This window comes from Scyliorhinus canicula, chromosome 19 (genome assembly GCF_902713615.1).
Source record: "Scyliorhinus canicula chromosome 19, sScyCan1.1, whole genome shotgun sequence".
NCBI lineage: Eukaryota > Metazoa > Chordata > Chondrichthyes > Carcharhiniformes > Scyliorhinidae > Scyliorhinus > Scyliorhinus canicula.
Window position 1 is genome coordinate 1,269,533 of NC_052164.1, and position 18,272 is coordinate 1,287,804.

The 18,272-nt window shown below is 54.9% G+C and overlaps 1 protein-coding gene across 3 annotated transcripts in view; it reads left to right on the forward strand.

Moving 5' to 3' along the window:
• stard3 (StAR-related lipid transfer (START) domain containing 3) overlaps positions 1 to 18,272 on the forward strand; it is a 55,841-nt gene that overhangs the window by 17,685 nt on the left and 19,884 nt on the right. For 2 of the 3 annotated variants that reach the window (XM_038779238.1, XM_038779239.1), the window contains 6 exons: positions 1,078 to 1,170; positions 2,594 to 2,656; positions 4,356 to 4,451; positions 9,708 to 9,787; positions 13,616 to 13,720; positions 17,357 to 17,492. In XM_038779238.1, the coding sequence (XP_038635166.1) occupies positions 1,078 to 1,170; positions 2,594 to 2,656; positions 4,356 to 4,451; positions 9,708 to 9,787; positions 13,616 to 13,720; positions 17,357 to 17,477 (558 nt within the window). In that variant the 3' untranslated portion in view covers positions 17,478 to 17,492. Of the gene's footprint in view, positions 1 to 1,077; positions 1,171 to 2,593; positions 2,657 to 4,355; positions 4,452 to 9,707; positions 9,788 to 13,615; positions 13,721 to 17,356; positions 17,493 to 18,272 lie in introns of those variants that run through there. The other variant, XM_038779240.1, reaches the window with a different exon arrangement.

Genomic DNA, 18,272 nt, shown 5'->3' on the forward strand with positions numbered 1-18,272 from the left:
ATCACACCACGCACTTGTTTTCTGTACAATGTGATTTCTGCCCTGGTCCAGACCTGCTCCAGCTACCCCCTGAATGACCCAGGAACGGTGCAGAGTGCCGCCGGCTGTGCCGGGGCTGGGGTGAGTGCCGCCGGCTGTGCCAGGACAGGGCAGAGTGCCGCCGGCTTTGCCGGGGCTGGTGTGAGAGTGCCGCTGGCTGTGCCAGGGCCGGGGTGAGTGTTGCCGGCTGTGCCAGGACAGTGCTGAGTGCCGCCGGCTGTGCCAGGACAGGCCAGAGTGCCGCCGGCTGTGTCGGGGCCGGGGTGAGTGCCGCCGGCTGTGTCGGGGCCGGGGTGAGTGTTGCCGGCTGTGCCAGGACAGTGCTGAGTGCCGCCGGTTGTTCCAGGACAGGCCAGAGTGCCGCCGGCTGTGTCGGGGCCGGGGTGAGTGTTGCCGGCTGTGCCAGGACGGTGCAGAGTGCCGCCGGCTGTGCCAGGACGGTGCAGAGTGCCGCCGGTTGTTCCAGGACGGGGCAGAGTGCCGCCGGCTGTGCCGGGGCTGGTGTGAGAGTGCCGCTGGCTGTGCCAGGGCCGGGGTGAGTGTTGCCGGCTGTGCCAGGACAGTGCTGAGTGCCGCCGGTTGTTCCAGGACAGGCCAGAGTGCCGCCGGCTGTGTCGGGGCCGGGGTGAGTGCCGCCGGCTGTGTCGGGGCCGGGGTGAGTGTTGCCGGCTGTGCCAGGACGGTGCAGAGTGCCGCCGGTTGTTCCAGGACGGGGCAGAGTGCCGCCGGCTGTGCCAGGACGGTGCAGAGTGCCGCCGGCTTTGCCGGGGCTGGTGTGAGAGTGCCGCTGGCTGTGCCAGGGCCGGGGTGAGTGCCGCCGGCTGTGCCAGGACAGGCCAGAGTGCCGCCGGCTGTGCCAGGACGGTGCAGAGTGCCGTCGGCTGTGTCGGGGCCGGGGTGAGTGTTGCCGGCTGTCCTGGGCAGGGCAGAGTGCTGCCAGCTGTGCCAGGACGGTGCAGAGTGCCGCCGGCCGGGGCTGTGCCGGTGCGAGAGGGCAGCCGGGGGCGGTGTGAGATTCATCGATGTTTTTTTCTGCAGGAGAAGGAGTATGTGCGTCAGGGTCAAGAGGCAATGAAAATAATGGAACAGATACTCGGGCAGGAGGAATACTGGAAGTTTGAGAAAGAGAATGTGAGTAACTGAGTTATTGTCAAAGCTGCACTGTCAATCTGCACTGGCAAAGCTGCACTGTCAATCTGCACTGGCAAAGGTGCACTGGCAAAGCTGCACTGTCAAAGCTGCACTGTCAATCTGCACTGGCAAAGCTGCACTGGCCAATCTGCACTGTCAAAGCTGCACTGTCAATCTGCACTGGCAAAGCTGCACTGGCCAATCTGCACTGTCAAAGCTGCACTGTCAAAGCTGCACTGTCAAAGCTGCACTGTCAATCTGCACTGGCAAAGCTGCACTGTCAATCTGCACTGTCAAAGCTGCACTGTCAATCTGCACTGGCAAAGCTGCACTGGCCAATCTGCACTGTCAAAGCTGCACTGTCAAAGCTGCACTGTCAAAGCTGCACTGTCAATCTGCACTGGCAAAGCTGCACTGTCAATCTGCACTGTCAAAGCTGCACTGTCAATCTGCACTGGCAAAGCTGCACTGGCCAATCTGCACTGTCAAAGCTGCACTGTCAAAGCTGCACTGTCAATCTGCACTGTCAATCTGCACTGGCAAAGCTGCACTGGCTTCCGTCTGTACATGTGTTTTGGGTTTGTGACTTTTCACAGATTTTCTGTCTTGCATCCACAGATTAATTAATAAACTTCAGATTTCCAAAATAGTGTATTGAGCTGCAAAAATGCAGAGTTCTCCCTGCTCCAGACACAAATGTGGAACTTCAATTGCTGATTGCTGGAGAAACGCTAATACCAATTCCCAAATGAAAAGCCCATGTTTATTTGCGATGGAACAGTTTAAAACACCCAATTTGTTTATGTTGAAATGTGTTTCCTGCCACCCCCCCCCCTGGGTTTTTCGATCCGCTGCAACTCCCCGAGCTCTCAGACATGTCACAGACCAACATCAGTGCGGCTGCTTGCTGTGCGCACCACAGGGTTGGTGAACGTTTGCCCAACTCGAGCGACTCTGTGAAAAGCCCGAAGGAAATTTGTGTTCACACCAAGAATATGAGTCAGAAATCGGGGAGCAGCCCTGACTGCTTTGTTGGATGTTCTAGATATTTTGGGTGAGGAATTAATCTGAACCCCTTGATGAGATCATAGCCTCTCACTCATTTCTGAATATCTGTTGTCCCAAATGTGATGACAGTTTTGCTTTGTGTCAGTGAAGCTCCCATGTGACAACGCAGTCAGGAGTCAGGGCTGGAGCATGGGGTGTGATGGTTCGGCTCTCTACTGTCTTGTCTGTATTTCCAAAGCTTGGTCTAAAGTCCAGTGGACACTGACTGCTGTTTGGTGTTTGCAGATTGCATCGAATCTGCCTGTGACTCCTGTGTGAAAATCTCTTTCAATAAAATTATCTTGTTCGTTATTTGTACAAAAGGGCATTGTGTCACGATTTGAAGAATCAAATTAACCTGAAATCTCTGTTGCAGGATAACAGTGATGTTGTTTACACATTTGAAATCCCGTATCATGGCAGGAGTTACATTCTGAAGGTAAGAACTTTGATGTTGAAGTACAGAGTCAGGACAGGGCTTCACTGAGCCTGAGGGAAGGGAAGCTAATCCAGGAAGAAATACATTAAACATAAAATCTTCCGAGGTTCCCCTTCAGCAGTAGCATCTTTATAGTTTAACTGTGAATCGACTGATCCAAGTCCATCTGCAGAATCAATAACGATGTTTGTTCCCTTCAAACCTGCCACGTGCTGCAGATCTTAACCAGATTGTTAATGTTGGTACTATACCTGCGATAATTTCACTTATTGGCTAGGGTTTGCATCCATAGGCACTGCCAGCATTTATCCTTCACTCATATTCCTCCCTCACATTCCCTACCTCCCTCACATTCCCTCCCTCCCTCACATTCCCCCCTCCCTCACATTCCCCCTCTCCCTCACATTCCCCCTCTCCCTCACATTCCCCCTCTCCCTCACATTCCCCCTCTCCCTCACATTCCCCCTCTCCCTCACATTCCCCCTCTCCCTCACATTCCCCCTCTCCCTCACATTCCCTCTCTCCCTCACATTCCCTCTCTCCCTCACATTCCCTCCCTCCCTCACATTCTCTCCCTCCCTCACATTCCCTCTCTCCCTCACATTCCCCCCCTCCCTCACATTCCCCCTCTCCCTCACATTCCCCCTCTCCCTCACATTCGGGCAGCAGGGTAGCATGGTGGTTAGCATACATGCTTCACAGCTCCAGGGTCCCAGGTTCGATTCCCGGCTTGGGTCACTGTCTGTGTGGAGTCTGCACGTCCTCCCCCTGTGTGCGTGGGTTTCCTCCGGGTGCTCCGGTTTCCTCCCACAGTCCAAAGATGTGCGGGTTAGGTGGATTGGCCATGCTAAATTGCCCGTAGTGTGCTAATAATAAAAGTAAGGTTAAGGGGGGGTTGTTGGGTTACGGGTATAGGGTGGATACGTGGGTTTGAGTAGGGTGATCATGGCTCGGCACAACATTGAGGGCCGAAGGGCCTGTTCTGTGCTGTACTGTTCTATGTTCTATGTTCTATTCCCTCTCTCCCTCACATTCCCTCCCTCACATTCCCTCTCTCCCTCACATTCCCTCCCTCCCTCCCTCACATTCCCTCTCTCCCTCACATTCCCTCCCTCACATTCCCCCTCTCCCTCACATTCCCCCTCTCCCTCACATTCCCTCTCTCCCTCACATTCCCTCCCTCACATTCCCTCCCTCACATTCCCTCTCTCCCTCACATTCCCTCCCACCCTCACATTCCCTCTCTCCCTCATATTCCCTCTCTCCCTCACATTCCCTCTCTCGCTCCGTGTTCTGAAACTGAATAAATGCTCTGAAATTGGTGCGGGGGGTGGGGTAAATTGGAGAGCAAAGGACAGTGATTTGCCCACACTGTGCTGCCGGAAGATCCTCGACAGTCGACAGGACTGGAAGATCCCTCCGGCGACATCAACGGGAAGGTCTTGTCCAGGTTTCCTGAATCAGCTGGGTTTTTGGACTGGAGGAATCCCATGGTCACTTGTCCTGTAGACCTGATGTGGGCAGAATCTCAGTGCAGAGCTGAGTCAGTCGGTTGGTCAGCGTGGGACACAGTTTGGGTTTGTTTGACCACCTTTGCAGTGTATCCATGGCCCAGTGACCCTGCTGTGTCCTGCTCTGTGTTCACACTCCCAAAGCTCCGAGATTGTGCGGTCATTGCTAATGTGTGTTTCTGCTTCAGGCATTCCTGCAGTGCCCTGCAGAGCTGGTATACCAGGAGGTCATTCTTCAACCCGAGAAACTGGTTATTTGGAACAGGACAGTTACTGTTTGCCAGGTATTCCTGTTATCTGTAATTGTACATCTCCTGGAAAAGGTTAATTCCACTGCAGAGGTTCTGCTGAAAACAACTAATCCAAACTGACCTTTCGGAGACAATGGGAGTTGAGGGACACTGAGGACTGCAGCTTGTGATGCAGGTTCCTGGGGCCCTCCCTCGGGTCTCGGTTTGTTAAAACATATTTTTATTAGGTTTTCATTATTTTATACAAAATATAAATCAAAACAACGCCATTATCAACACCTTCAACCAACCCCAACTGACCAAAAACAGAACCCCCTCTAACCTTTAAACCCCCCCCCCCCTCATTCCAATAGAAACCCCCCTTAACAGTGACCAGATCCTTAAAATGCAACATAAATGGTTGCCATCTCCGATAGAACTCGTCAATCGCTCCCGTCGGCGTCAACTTAACCTTCTCGAGATGTAAGAATGCCATTAAATCCCCCGGCCACACTGCGGCAATGATGGTGCTGACTGTCTCCACCTCGGCAGGAACCGTCTCTGGCCAATGAAGCAATAGCCAAAGTGACGGCATCACCCCCACATTCGACATCACCCCCCCCCCCCAAATCCACCAACAGCCCCCTGCCCAGGATCACTCCCTGCCTGGCATCCCCCTGGGGTACAGTTCCACACACACTGACTCTCACTGGGATACAGTTCCACACACACTGACTCTCACTGGGGTACAGTTCCACACACACTGACTCTCACTGGGATACAGTTCCACACACACTGACTCCCACTGGGATACAGTTCCACACACAGTGACTTTCACTGGGATACAGTTCCACACACACTGACTTTCACTGAGATACAGTTCCACACACACTGACTCTCACTGGGGTACAGTTCCACACACACTGACTCTCACTGGGATACAGTTCCACACATACTGACTCTCACTGGGGTCCCACACACACTGACTCTCACTGGGATACGGGTCCCACACACACTGACTCTCACTGGGGTACGGGTCCCACACACACTGACTCTCACTGGGGTACGGGTACCACACACACTAACTCTCACTGGGATACAGTTCCACACACACTGACTCTCAATGGGGTACAGTTCCACACACACTGACTCTCACTGGGATACAGTTCCACACACACTGACTCTCACTGGGATACAGTTCCACACACACTGACTCTCACTGGGATACAGTTCCACACACACTGACTCTCACTGGGGTACAGTTCCATACACACTGACTCTCACTGGGATACAGTTCCACGCACACTGACTCTCACTGGGATACAGTTCCACACATACTGACTCTCACTGGGATACAGTTCCACACACACCGACTCTCACTGGGGTACAGTTCCACACACACTGACTCTCACTGGGATACAGTTCCACACACACTGACTCTCACTGGGATACAGTTCCACACACACTGACTCTCACTGGGATACAGTTCCACACACACTGACTCTCACTGGGGTACGGGTCCCACACACACTGACCCTCACTGGGGTACAGTTCCACACACAGTGACTTTCACTGGGATACAGTTCCACACACACTGACTCTCACTGGGATACAGTTCCACACACACTGACTCTCACTGGGATACAGTTCCACACACACTGACTCTCACTGGGATACAGTTCCACACACACTGACTCTCACTGGGATACAGTTCCACACACACTGACTCTCACTGGGATACAGTTCCACACACACTGACTCTCACTGGGGTACGGGTCCCACACACACTGACCCTCACTGGGGTACAGTTCCACACACAGTGACTTTCACTGGGATACAGTTCCACACACACTGACTTTCACTGAGATACAGTTCCACACACACTGATCTCACTGGGATACAATTCCACACACACTGACTCTCACTGGGGTACAGTTCCACACACACTGACTCTCACTGGGATACAGTTCCACACATACTGACTCTCACTGGGGTCCCACACACACTGACTCTCACTGGGGTACAGGTCCCACACACACTGACTCTCACTGGGGTACGGGTACCACACACACTAACTCTCACTGGGATACAGTTCCACACACACTGACTCTCAATGGGGTACAGTTCCACACACACTGACTCTCACTGGGATACGGTTCCACACACACTGACTCTCACTGGGATACAGTTCCACACACACTGACTCTCACTGGGATACAGTTCCACACACACTGACTCTCACTGGGGTACAGTTCCACGCACACTGACTCTCACTGGGATACAGTTCCACGCACACTGACTCTCACTGGGATACAGTTCCACACACACTGACTCTCACTGGGATACAGTTCCACACACACTGACTCTCACTGGGATACAGTTCCACACACACTGACTCTCACTGTGGTACAGTTCCACACACACTGACTCTCACTGGGATACAGTTCCACACACACTGACTCTCACTGGGATACAGTTCCACACACACTGACTCTCACTGGGATACAGTTCCACACACACTGACTCTCACTGGGGTACGGGTCCCACACACACTGACCCTCACTGGGGTACAGTTCCACACACACTGACTTTCACTGAGATACAGTTCCACACACACTGATCTCACTGGGATACAGTTCCACACACACTGACTCTCACTGGGGTACAGTTCCACACACACTGACTCTCACTGGGATACAGTTCCACACATACTGACTCTCACTGGGGTCCCACACACACTGACTCTCACTGGGGTACGGGTCCCACACACACTGACCCTCACTGGGGTACGGGTACCACACACACTGACTCTCACTGGGGTACAGTTCCACACACACTGACTCTCACTGGGGTACAGTTCCACACACTGACTCTCACTGGGGTACAGGTCCACACACACTGACTCTCACTGGGGTACAGTTCCACACACACTGACTCTCACTGGGGTACAGTTCCACACACACTGACTCTCACTGGGATACAGTTCCACACACACTGACTCTCACTGGGGTACAGTTCCACACACACTGACTCTCACTGGGACACAGTTCCACACACACTGACTCTCACTGGGGTACGGGTACCACACACACTGACTCTCACTGGGGTACGGGTACCACACACACTGACTCTCACTGGGGTACGGGTCCCACACACACTGACTCTCACTGGGGTACAGGTCCCACACACACTGACTCTCACTGGGGTACGGGTCCCACACACACTGACTCCCACTGGGGTACGGGTCCCACACACACTGACTCTCACTGGGGTACGGGTACCACACACACTGACTCTCACTGGGGTACGGGTCCCACACACACTGACTCTCACTGGGGTACAGGTCCCACACACACTGACTCTCACTGGGATACAGTTCCACACACACTGACTCTCACTGGGGTAGGGGTCCCACACACACTGACTCTCACTGGGGTACAGGTTCCACACACACTCATTGTCTACAAAATTAAGAGAGGTATGGACAGGGTGGATAGCAACAAGCTTTTTCCAAGAGTGGGGGTGTCAATTACAAGGGGGTCACGATTTCAAGGTGAGAGGGGAAAAGTTTAAGGGAGATGTGCGTGGAAAGTTTTTTACGCAGAGGGTGGTGGGTGCCTGGAACGCTTTACCAGCGGAGGTGGTAGAGGCGGGCACGATAGCATCATTTAAGATGCATCTGGACAGATATATGAACTGGTGGGGAACAGAGGGAAGTAGACCTTGGAAAATTGGCAACAGGTTTAGATAAAGGATCTGGATCGGCGCAGGCTGGGAGGGCCGTAGGGCCTGTTCCTGTGCTGTAATTTTCTTTGTTCTTTGACACTCACTGGGGTACAGTTCCACACACACTGACTCTCACTGGGATACAGTTCCACACACACTGACTCTCACTGGGGTACAGTTCCACACACACTGACTCTCACTGGGATACAGTTCCACACACACTGACTCTCACTGGGGTACAGTTCCACACACACTGACTCTCACTGGGATACAGTTCCACACACACTGACTCTCACTGGGATACAGTGCCACACATACTGACTCTCACTGGGGTCCAGTTCCACACACACTGACTCTCACTGGAATACAGTTCCACACACACTGACTCTCAATGGGGTACAGTTCCACACACACTGACTCTCACTGGGATACAGTTCCACACACACTGACTCTCACTGGATACAGTTCCACACACACTGACTCTCACTGGGATACAGTGCCACACATACTGACTCTCACTGGGATACAGTTCCACACACACTGACTCTCACTGGGATACAGTGCCACACATACTGACTCTCACTGGGATACAGTTCCACACACACTGACTCTCACTGGGATACAGTTCCACACACACTGACTCTCACTGGGATACAGTTCTGCACATACTGACTCTCACTGAGATACAGTTCCACACACACTGACTCTCACTGGGATACAGTTCCACACACACTGACTCTCACTGGGGTACAGTTCCACACACACTGACTCTCACTGGGATACAGTTACACACACACACTGACTCTCACTGGGATACAGTTCCACACACAGTGACTCTCACTGGGATACAGTGCCACACACACTGACTCTCACTGGGGTACAGTTCCACACACACTGACTCTCACTGGGATACAGTTACACACACACTGACTCTCACTGGGGTACAGTTCCACACACACTGACTCTCACTGGGGTACAGTTCCACACACACTGACTCTCACTGGGATACAGTTCCACACACAGTGACTCTCACTGGGATACAGTTCCACACACACTGACTCTCACTGGGATACAGTTCCACACACACTGACTCTCACTGAGATACAGTTCCACACACACTGACTCTCACTGGGGTACAGTTCCACACACACTGACTCTCACTGGGATACAGTTACACACACACTGACTCTCACTGGGGTACTGTTCCACACGCACTGACTCTCACTGGGATACAGTGCCACACACACTGACTCTCACTGGGATACAGTTCCACACACACTGACTCTCACTGGGATACAGTTCCACACACACTGACTCTCACTGGGATACAGTTCCACACACACTGACTCTCACTGGGGTACAGTTCCACACGCACTGACTCTCACTGGGGTGCAGTGCCACAGTGGCGAAAAGTTGCTTGCGTGTTGCCGCGCTATTAAGGTCTGAAATGAAGTTCATCAGAGCCTCTAAATATTGTGTTTACTGATGTTTTTCGTTCAGTCTGGCTACTGTCTCAATTAACAGGATTTGGGATAAAGAGTTGACATTGAGTCCAATAGCTGTGACTCTGGAACTGTTTTTCAGATTCTCCAGCGGGTCGATGACAACACTCTCATCACTTACGACGTGTCAGCTGGAGCAGCTGGAGGCGTTGTTTCTCCCAGGTCAGTGTCACAGAAATTGTTATGTCGTGTTTGTGACAAATGTTTTCTGATTGCACAGCATTAGTTCCATTTGGATAATGAAGCTGTCGGTATCTGCATGAAGCAAGCCCAGGGTGACGGACAGCTTTGGGTTGGAAGTGGGAATTTACACCACAAAACTGCCAGGCACTGACTATCTTCACCGTGCTCCAGTGAGAGGGAATCTAAGCATCTCCCTGTGACATTCAACAGCTTCATTATCACTAAATTCCCCACTATTAACATCCTGGGGGCTACCATAGAGCAGAAACTGAACTGGATGAGCCACATAAATACTGAGGGTACAAGTGCAGCTCAGAGGTGGGGTCTGCAGTGAGTAACCCAAAGCCTGCCCACCATCGTCAAGCCACAAGTCAGGAGCGTGATGAAACCCTCTCCCCTCGTGTGGATGAGTGCAGCTCCCACACTCTGGAAGCTCAGTTTTATCCGGGGAAGCAATCCACTCGATCAGGAATCCAACCACCATTAACGTCCAAATTAACGTCCAAATCCATGTTCTCCACACTGACACAAAGTGGCAGCAGTATGTACCAGTGTGCAGCAGTATGTACCAGTGTGCAACAGTGTGTACCAGTGTGTACCAGCGTGTACCAGCGTGTGCCAGCGTGTAGTGTGTACCAGTGTGCAGCAGTATGTGCCAGTGTGCAACAGTGTGTACCAGTGTGTACCAGTGTGTGCCAGCGTGTAGTGTGTACCAGTGTGCAGCAGTGTGTACCAGCATGTGCCAGTGTGCAGCAGTGTGTACCAGCATGTGCCAGTGTGCAGCAGTGTGAATCAGTGTGTACCAGTGTGCAGCAATGTGTACCAGCGTGTAGTGTGTACCAGTGTGTACCAGTGTGCAGCAATGTGTACCAGCGTGTAGTGTGTACCAGTGTGTACCAGTGTGCAGCAATGTGTACCAGCGTGTAGTGTGTACCAGTGTGTACGAGCTGCACCTTTTCACAGGGCTCCTTTGACAGCACCTTACAAACCTGTGACTTCTACCACCTGGAGGAACAAGGACAGCAGATGCTTGGGAACACCCACATCTGCAACCTTCTACACGTCATATACCAATCTGTCCAGGATGTCTACAGACCCGGCCCCCTCACCCGGCACCGCATACCCGGCCCCCTCACCCGGCACCGCACACCCGGCCCCCCACACCCGGCACCTCACACCCGGCCCCCCCACACCCGGCCCCCCACACCCGGCCCCCCACACCCGGCCCCCCGCACCCGGCCCCCCACACCCGGCCCCCCACACCCGGCCCCCCACACCCGGCCCCCCACAGACCCGGCCCCCCACACCCGGCCCCCCACACCCGGCCCCCCACACCCGGCCCCCCACACCCGGCCCCCCACACCCGGCCCCCCACACCCGGCCCCCCACACCCGGCCCCCCCACACCCGGCCTCCCACACCCGTACCCCACACAGACCCGGCCCCACACACCCGGCCCCCCACACCCGGCCCCCCACACCCGGCCCCCCACACCCGGCACCGCACACCCGGCCCCCCACACCCGGCCCCCCACACCCGGCCCCCCACACCCGGCCTCCCACACCCGTACCCCACACAGACCCGGCCCCACACACCCGGCCCCCCACACCCGGCCCCCCACACCCGGCCCCCACACCCGGCACCGCACACCCGGCCCCCCACACCCGGCCCCCACACCCGGCCCCCCACACCCGGCCCCCCACACCCGGCCCCCCACACCCGGCCCCCCACACCCGGCCCCCCACACCCGGCCCCCTCACCCGGCACCGCACACCCGGCCCCCCACACCCAGCCCCCCACACCCAGCCCCACACAGATCTTGCCCACGCAGGTACACAGATACGCCCAGACATAGGCAGATATGCATGGACATCTCATACACTCACAATCTCGCTCTTATTCTGATTTCCTCTGCTGAAGTTCTGGCGGTGGGTCTGGCCGCCTGGGTCTGACCGTCTGGGTCTGACCGTCTGGGACTGGCCGTCTAGGTCTGACCGTCTAGGTCTGACCGTCTGGGTCTGACCGTCTGGGTCTGGCCGCCTGTGTCTGACCGTCTGGGTCTGGCCGTCTGTGTCTGACCGTCTGGGTCTGACCGTCTGGGACTGGCCGTCTGGGTCTGACCGTCTGGGTCTGCCCGCCTGGGTCTGGCCGTCTGGCGCTCTGTGTCTGACCGTCTGTGTCTGACCGTCTGGGTCTGACCGTCTGGGTCTGACCGTCTGGGACTGGCCGTCTGGGTCTGACCGCCTGGGTCTGGCCGCCTGGGTCTGACCGTCTGGCGCTCTGTGTCTGACCGTCTGGGTCTGACCGTCTGTGTCTGACCGTCTGGGTCTGACCGTCTGTGTCTGACCGTCTGGGTCTGACCGTCTGGGACTGGCCGCCTGGGTCTGACCGTCTGGGACTGGCCGTCTGGGTCTGACCGTCTGTGTCTGGCCGTCTGGGTCTGACCGTCTGGGACTGGCCGTCTAGGTCTGACCGCCTGGGTCTGGCCGCCTGGGTCTGACCGCCTGGGACTGGCCGCCTGGGTCTGACCGTCTGTGTCTGACCGCCTGGGACTGGCCGCCTGGGTCTGGCCGCCTGTGTCTGACCGTCTGGGACTGGCCGCCTGGGTCTGGCCGCCTGGGTCTGACCGCCTGGGTCTGACCGCCTGGGTCTGGCCGCCTGGGTCTGACCGCCTGGGACTGACCGCCTGGGTCTGACCGCCTGGGTCTGACCGCCTGGGTCTGACCGCCTGGGTCTGACCGCCTGGGTCTGACCGCCTGGGTCTGGCCGCCTGGGTCTGACCGCCTGGGACTGGCCGCCTGGGTCTGGCCGCCTGGGTCTGACCGCCTGGGTCTGGCCGTCTGGCGCTCTGTGTCTGGCCGTCTGGGTCTGACCGTCTGGGACTGGCCGCCTGGGTCTGGCCGCCTGGGTCTGGCCGCCTGGGTCTGACCGCCTGGGACTGGCCGTCTGGGTCTGACCGTCTGGGTCTGACCGTCTGTGTCTGACCGTCTGTGTCTGACTGTCTGGGTCTGACCGTCTGTGTCTGACCGTCTGGGACTGGCCGCCTGGGTCTGGCCGCCTGGGTCTGACCGTCTGGGTCTGGCCGCCTGGGTCTGACCGCCTGGGACTGGCCGCCTGGGTCTGGCCGCCTGGGTCTGGCCGCCTGGGTCTGGCCGCCTGGGTCTGACCGCCTGGGACTGGCCGCCTGGGACTGGCCGCCTGGGTCTGACCGCCTGGGACTGGCCGCCTGGGTCTGGCCGCCTGGGTCTGACCGCCTGGGTCTGACCGCCTGGGACTGGCCGCCTGGGTCTGGCCGCCTGGGACTGGCCGCCTGGGTCTGACCGCCTGGGTCTGATATTGCAGCAAAGGTAACATCCCCCTTCCCCAAAATCAGCACATGCACAGAATCTCCATGGGGGGGGGGGGGGGTCACCCTAAAGCAGTCAGAAGCAGAGATTGTGACTGATTTCTGTTCCCTGTCCTTGCCCAGGGATCCTCCAGACATGCCAGGATGTTGTCTGCACTTCCGGCCCACATGCTGCATTAGCCCCGAGCAGCGGATCACACACCTTTCAAAGGGATCGGCTCCCAGGTTCCTTGTTTCCATGTTATGTTACCTCCTCACAGCACCACAGTCCTGGGCTTCCCCACCATTTCCAAAAAACGAAGACAGGAATGAGCAGGAGGAGAAGGCCCCTCCAGCCTGCCCTGCCAGTCAGTAAGATTACAGCTAATTGATTCTAACCGGGGCTGAGGCATGACGTCTCTAATTCCGGAAAGCCAATGCTGGAGCAGTTTGGTGTGAGTAATGGTGATGATCAATTTACAGGGACTTTGTGAATGTGCGTCGTATAGAGAGGAAGAAGGACATGTACATTTCTTCAGGAGTGTCAACCACTCATGACGCCAAACCACCACACAGGAAATATGTCAGGTATGATGCACCTTATTAAATCCCAGGGCAATAGGTGTTGTCAACTGAGGGTGGGAACAAGAACCTTAATACTCGGTCACACACTGAGGGACAGGCAGATACAGAGACAGTGCTGTACACAGTGAGGGGGATACAGAGACAGTGCCGTACACAGTGGGGAATACAGAGACAGTGCTGTACACAGTGAGGGGGATACAGAGACAGTGCTGTACACAGTGAGGGGGATACAGAGACAGTGCTGTACACAGTGAGGGGGATACAGAGACAGTGCCGTACACAGTGGGGAATACAGAGACAGTGCTGTACACAGTGAGGGGGATACAGAGACAGTGCTGTACACAGTGAGGGTGATACAGAGACAGTGCCGTACACAGTGAGGGAGATACAGAGACAGTGCTGTACACAGTGAGGGAGATACAGAGACAGTGCTGTACACAGTGAGGGAGATACAGAGACAGTGCTGTACACAGTGAGGGGGATACAGACACAGTGCTGTACACAGTGAGGGGGATACAGAGACAGTGCTGTACACAGTGAGGGGGGTACAGAGACAGTGCTGTACACAGTGAGGGAGATACAGAGACAGTGCCGTACACAGTGAGGGGGATACAGAGTCAGTGCCGTACACAGTGAGGGGGATACAGAGTCAGTGCCGTACACAGTGGGGAATACAGAGACAGTGCCGTACACAGTGAGGGGGATACAGAGACAGTGCTGTACACAGTGAGGGTGATACAGAGACAGTGCTGTACACAGTGAGGGAGATACAGAGACAGTGCTGTACACAGTGAGGGGGGTACAGAGACAGTGCCGTACACAGTGAGGGAGATACAGAGACAGTGCTGTACACAGTGAGGGAGATACAGAGACAGTGCTGTACACAGTGAGGGGGATACAGACACAGTGCTGTACACAGTGAGGGAGATACAGAGACAGTGCTGTACACAGTGAGGGAGATACAGAGACAGTGCTGTACACAGTGAGGGGGGGTACAGAGACAGTGCCGTACACAGTGAGGGAGATACAGAGACAGTGCTGTACACAGTGAGGGAGATACAGAGACAGTGCTGTACACAGTGAGGGGGATACAGAGACAGTGCCGTACACAGTGGGGAATACAGAGACAGTGCTGTACACAGTGAGGGGGATACAGAGACAGTGCTGTACACAGTGAGGGAGATACAGAGACAGTGCTGTACACAGTGAGGGGGGTACAGAGACAGTGCCGTACACAGTGAGGGAGATACAGAGACAGTGCCGTACACAGTGAGGGGGGCACAGAGACAGTGCCGTACACAGTGAGGGAGATACAGAGTCAGTGCTGTACACAGTGAGGGAGATACAGAGTCAGTGCCGTACACAGTGAGGGAGATACAGAGTCAGTGCTGTACACAGGGCGATACAGAGACAGTGCCGTACACAGTGAGGGAGATACAGAGTCAGTGCTGTACACAGTGAGGGGGATACAGAGACAGTGCCGTACACAGTGAGGGGGATACAGAGACAGTGCCGTACACAGTGAGGGGGATACAGAGACAGTGCTGTACACAGTGAGGGGGATACAGAGACAGTGCTGTACACAGTGAGGGGGATACAGGGACAGTGCTGTACACAGTGAGGGAGATACAGAGCAGTGCTGTACACAGGGCGATACAGAGACAGTGCCGTTCACAGTGAGGGGGATACAGAGTCAGTGCTCTGCATAGACTGAGGGGGATACAGAGACAGTGCCGTACACAGTGAGGGGGATACAGAGACAGTGCTGTACACAGTGAGGGGGATACAGAGACAGTGCCGTACACAGTGGGGAATACAGAGACAGTGCTGTACACAGTGAGGGGGATACAGAGACAGTGCTGTACACAGTGAGGGAGATACAGAGCAGTGCTGTACACAGGGCGATACAGAGACAGTGCCGTACACAGTGAGGGGGGTACAGAGACAGTGCTGTACACAGTGAGGGGGATACAGAGACAGTGCCGTACACAGTGAGGGGGATACAGAGCAGTGCTGTACACAGGGCGATACAGAGACAGTGCTGTACACAGTGAGGGGGATACAGAGACAGTGCCGTACACAGTGAGGGGGATACAGAGACAGTGCTGTACACAGTGAGGGGATACAGAGACAGTGCCGTACACAGTGGGGAATACAGAGACAGTGCTGTACACAGTGAGGGGGATACAGAGACAGTGCTGTACACAGTGAGGGGGATACAGAGACAGTGCTGTACACAGTGAGGGGGATACAGAGACAGTGCCGTACACAGTGAGGGGGATACAGAGACAGTGCCGTACACAGTGAGGGGGATACAGAGACAGTGCTGTACACAGTGAGGGGGATACAGAGACAGTGCTGTACACAGTGAGGGGGATACAGGGACAGTGCTGTACACAGTGAGGGAGATACAGAGCAGTGCTGTACACAGGGCGATACAGAGACAGTGCCGTTCACAGTGAGGGGGATACAGAGTCAGTGCTCTGCATAGACTGAGGGGGATACAGAGACAGTGCCGTACACAGTGAGGGGGATACAGAGACAGTGCTGTACACAGTGAGGGGGATACAGAGACAGTGCCGTACACAGTGGGGAATACAGAGACAGTGCTGTACACAGTGAGGGGGATACAGAGACAGTGCTGTACACAGTGAGGGAGATACAGAGCAGTGCTGTACACAGGGCGATACAGAGACAGTGCCGTACACAGTGAGGGGGGTACAGAGACAGTGCTGTACACAGTGAGGGGGATACAGAGACAGTGCCGTACACAGTGAGGGGGATACAGAGCAGTGCTGTACACAGGGCGATACAGAGACAGTGCTGTACACAGTGAGGGGGATACAGAGACAGTGCTGTACACAGTGAGGGGGATACAGAGACAGTGCTGTACACAGTGAGGGGGATACAGAGACAGTGCCGTACACAGTGGGGAATACAGAGACAGTGCTGTACACAGTGAGGGGGATACAGAGACAGTGCTGTACACAGTGAGGGGGATACAGAGACAGTGCTGTACACAGTGAGGGGGATACAGAGACAGTGCCGTACACAGTGAGGGGGGTACAGAGACAGTGCTGTACACAGTGAGGGGGACACAGAGACAGTGCTGTACACAGTGAGGGGGGTACAGAGACAGTGCTGTACACAGTGGGGAATACAGAGACAGTGCTGTACACAGTGAGGGGGACACAGAGACAGTGCTGTACACAGTGAGGGGGATACAGAGACAGTGCTGTACACAGTGAGGGGGATACAGAGTCAGTGCTCTGCATAGACTGAGGGGGTGATGTCAGGGCAGTGATTAGGGACATTATGCCACCGTCTGATTGGTGCCATGGAGGAAATTGTTTTTTTACACATTGCGTTTCTCAGTTGGGAATGAGTCAGTTAGCCGATTGAAAAGCAAGAGCTGAACCTGCCTGTGGAATGCGGCTGGAAGGAAATTATTCCTGTTTGAAGCTCTGGAGGTTTACTTTTAAAGTTGTGCATTACAATGTGTTCAAACCAGCTTGGCACAGAAAGGAAAACTTCCACCTGAAATCCCTATACTGTCCAGCAGATGGGAGTGGTGTTCAGGGCCTCTGTTGCGATCCACGTTCAGCTCTGTCTTTACTGATGTCTTTTAATCTCTTACAGAGGCGAGAATGGACCTGGAGGGTTTGTAGTTCTCAAATCTCCTCGGAACCCCGGTGTCTGCAACTTTGTCTGGATACTGAACACCGACCTGAAAGTAAGCGTTCCAGAGTCAGGGAGATAGCTCCTTGAACGTGATAGATTGAGGGGTGGGGCAGTGGCGTTTGCAATGCTTATTGTGGAGGGCAAGCAGGCACAGATAGGTCCAGTGGTTAGCTCGGGGTTTAAACTGTTTGAAAACTTTAGGAGAGTTTCCCAAATACTCAATATCTAAACTGGGGCAGTGACGTGTGTTGCCGGATTTGTTTGCTGATAAATTGGTTGCTGCTTCATGGGTTGGGGAATGTGGAGGGTGAACATGTTAGAACGAGAATGATTGTCAACCTGTTGATCAAGACTGGATTGGAGCTCATGTTCTGACTGTGAGCAGCAGTGGTTTTTATTAATAAATTTGGAATGCCCAAATCAATTTTTCCAATTAAGGGGCAATTTAGCGTGGTCAATCCACCTATCCTGCACATCTTTGGGTTGTGGGGGTGAAACCCACGCAGACACGGGGAGAATGTGCAAACTCCACACTGACAGTGACCCAGAGTCGGGATCGAACCTGGGACCTCAGAGCCGTGAGGCAGCAGTGCTAACCACTGCCCAGCAGTGTTGACATATTGTCACTCGCCAGAGTGTGGCAACACAGGAAGAGAATATGATGCATCAATGACTTTTCCCCCAAAGTTGCCACTGTTCTCACTCTGCTCCCTAATAATGGGAGACCTCCTTCTCTCTTCTCTCCTCCCCCCTTCCCTTCCTTTTTTTCCTATTCCCACTGCTTCTTGGCCTCCCTTACCTCCCACTGCCATCCCTCCATAGTTGTTGGTGGTGTTAGTAGAATTAAATTGCTGCCTGGTTTCCAGGCCATTCC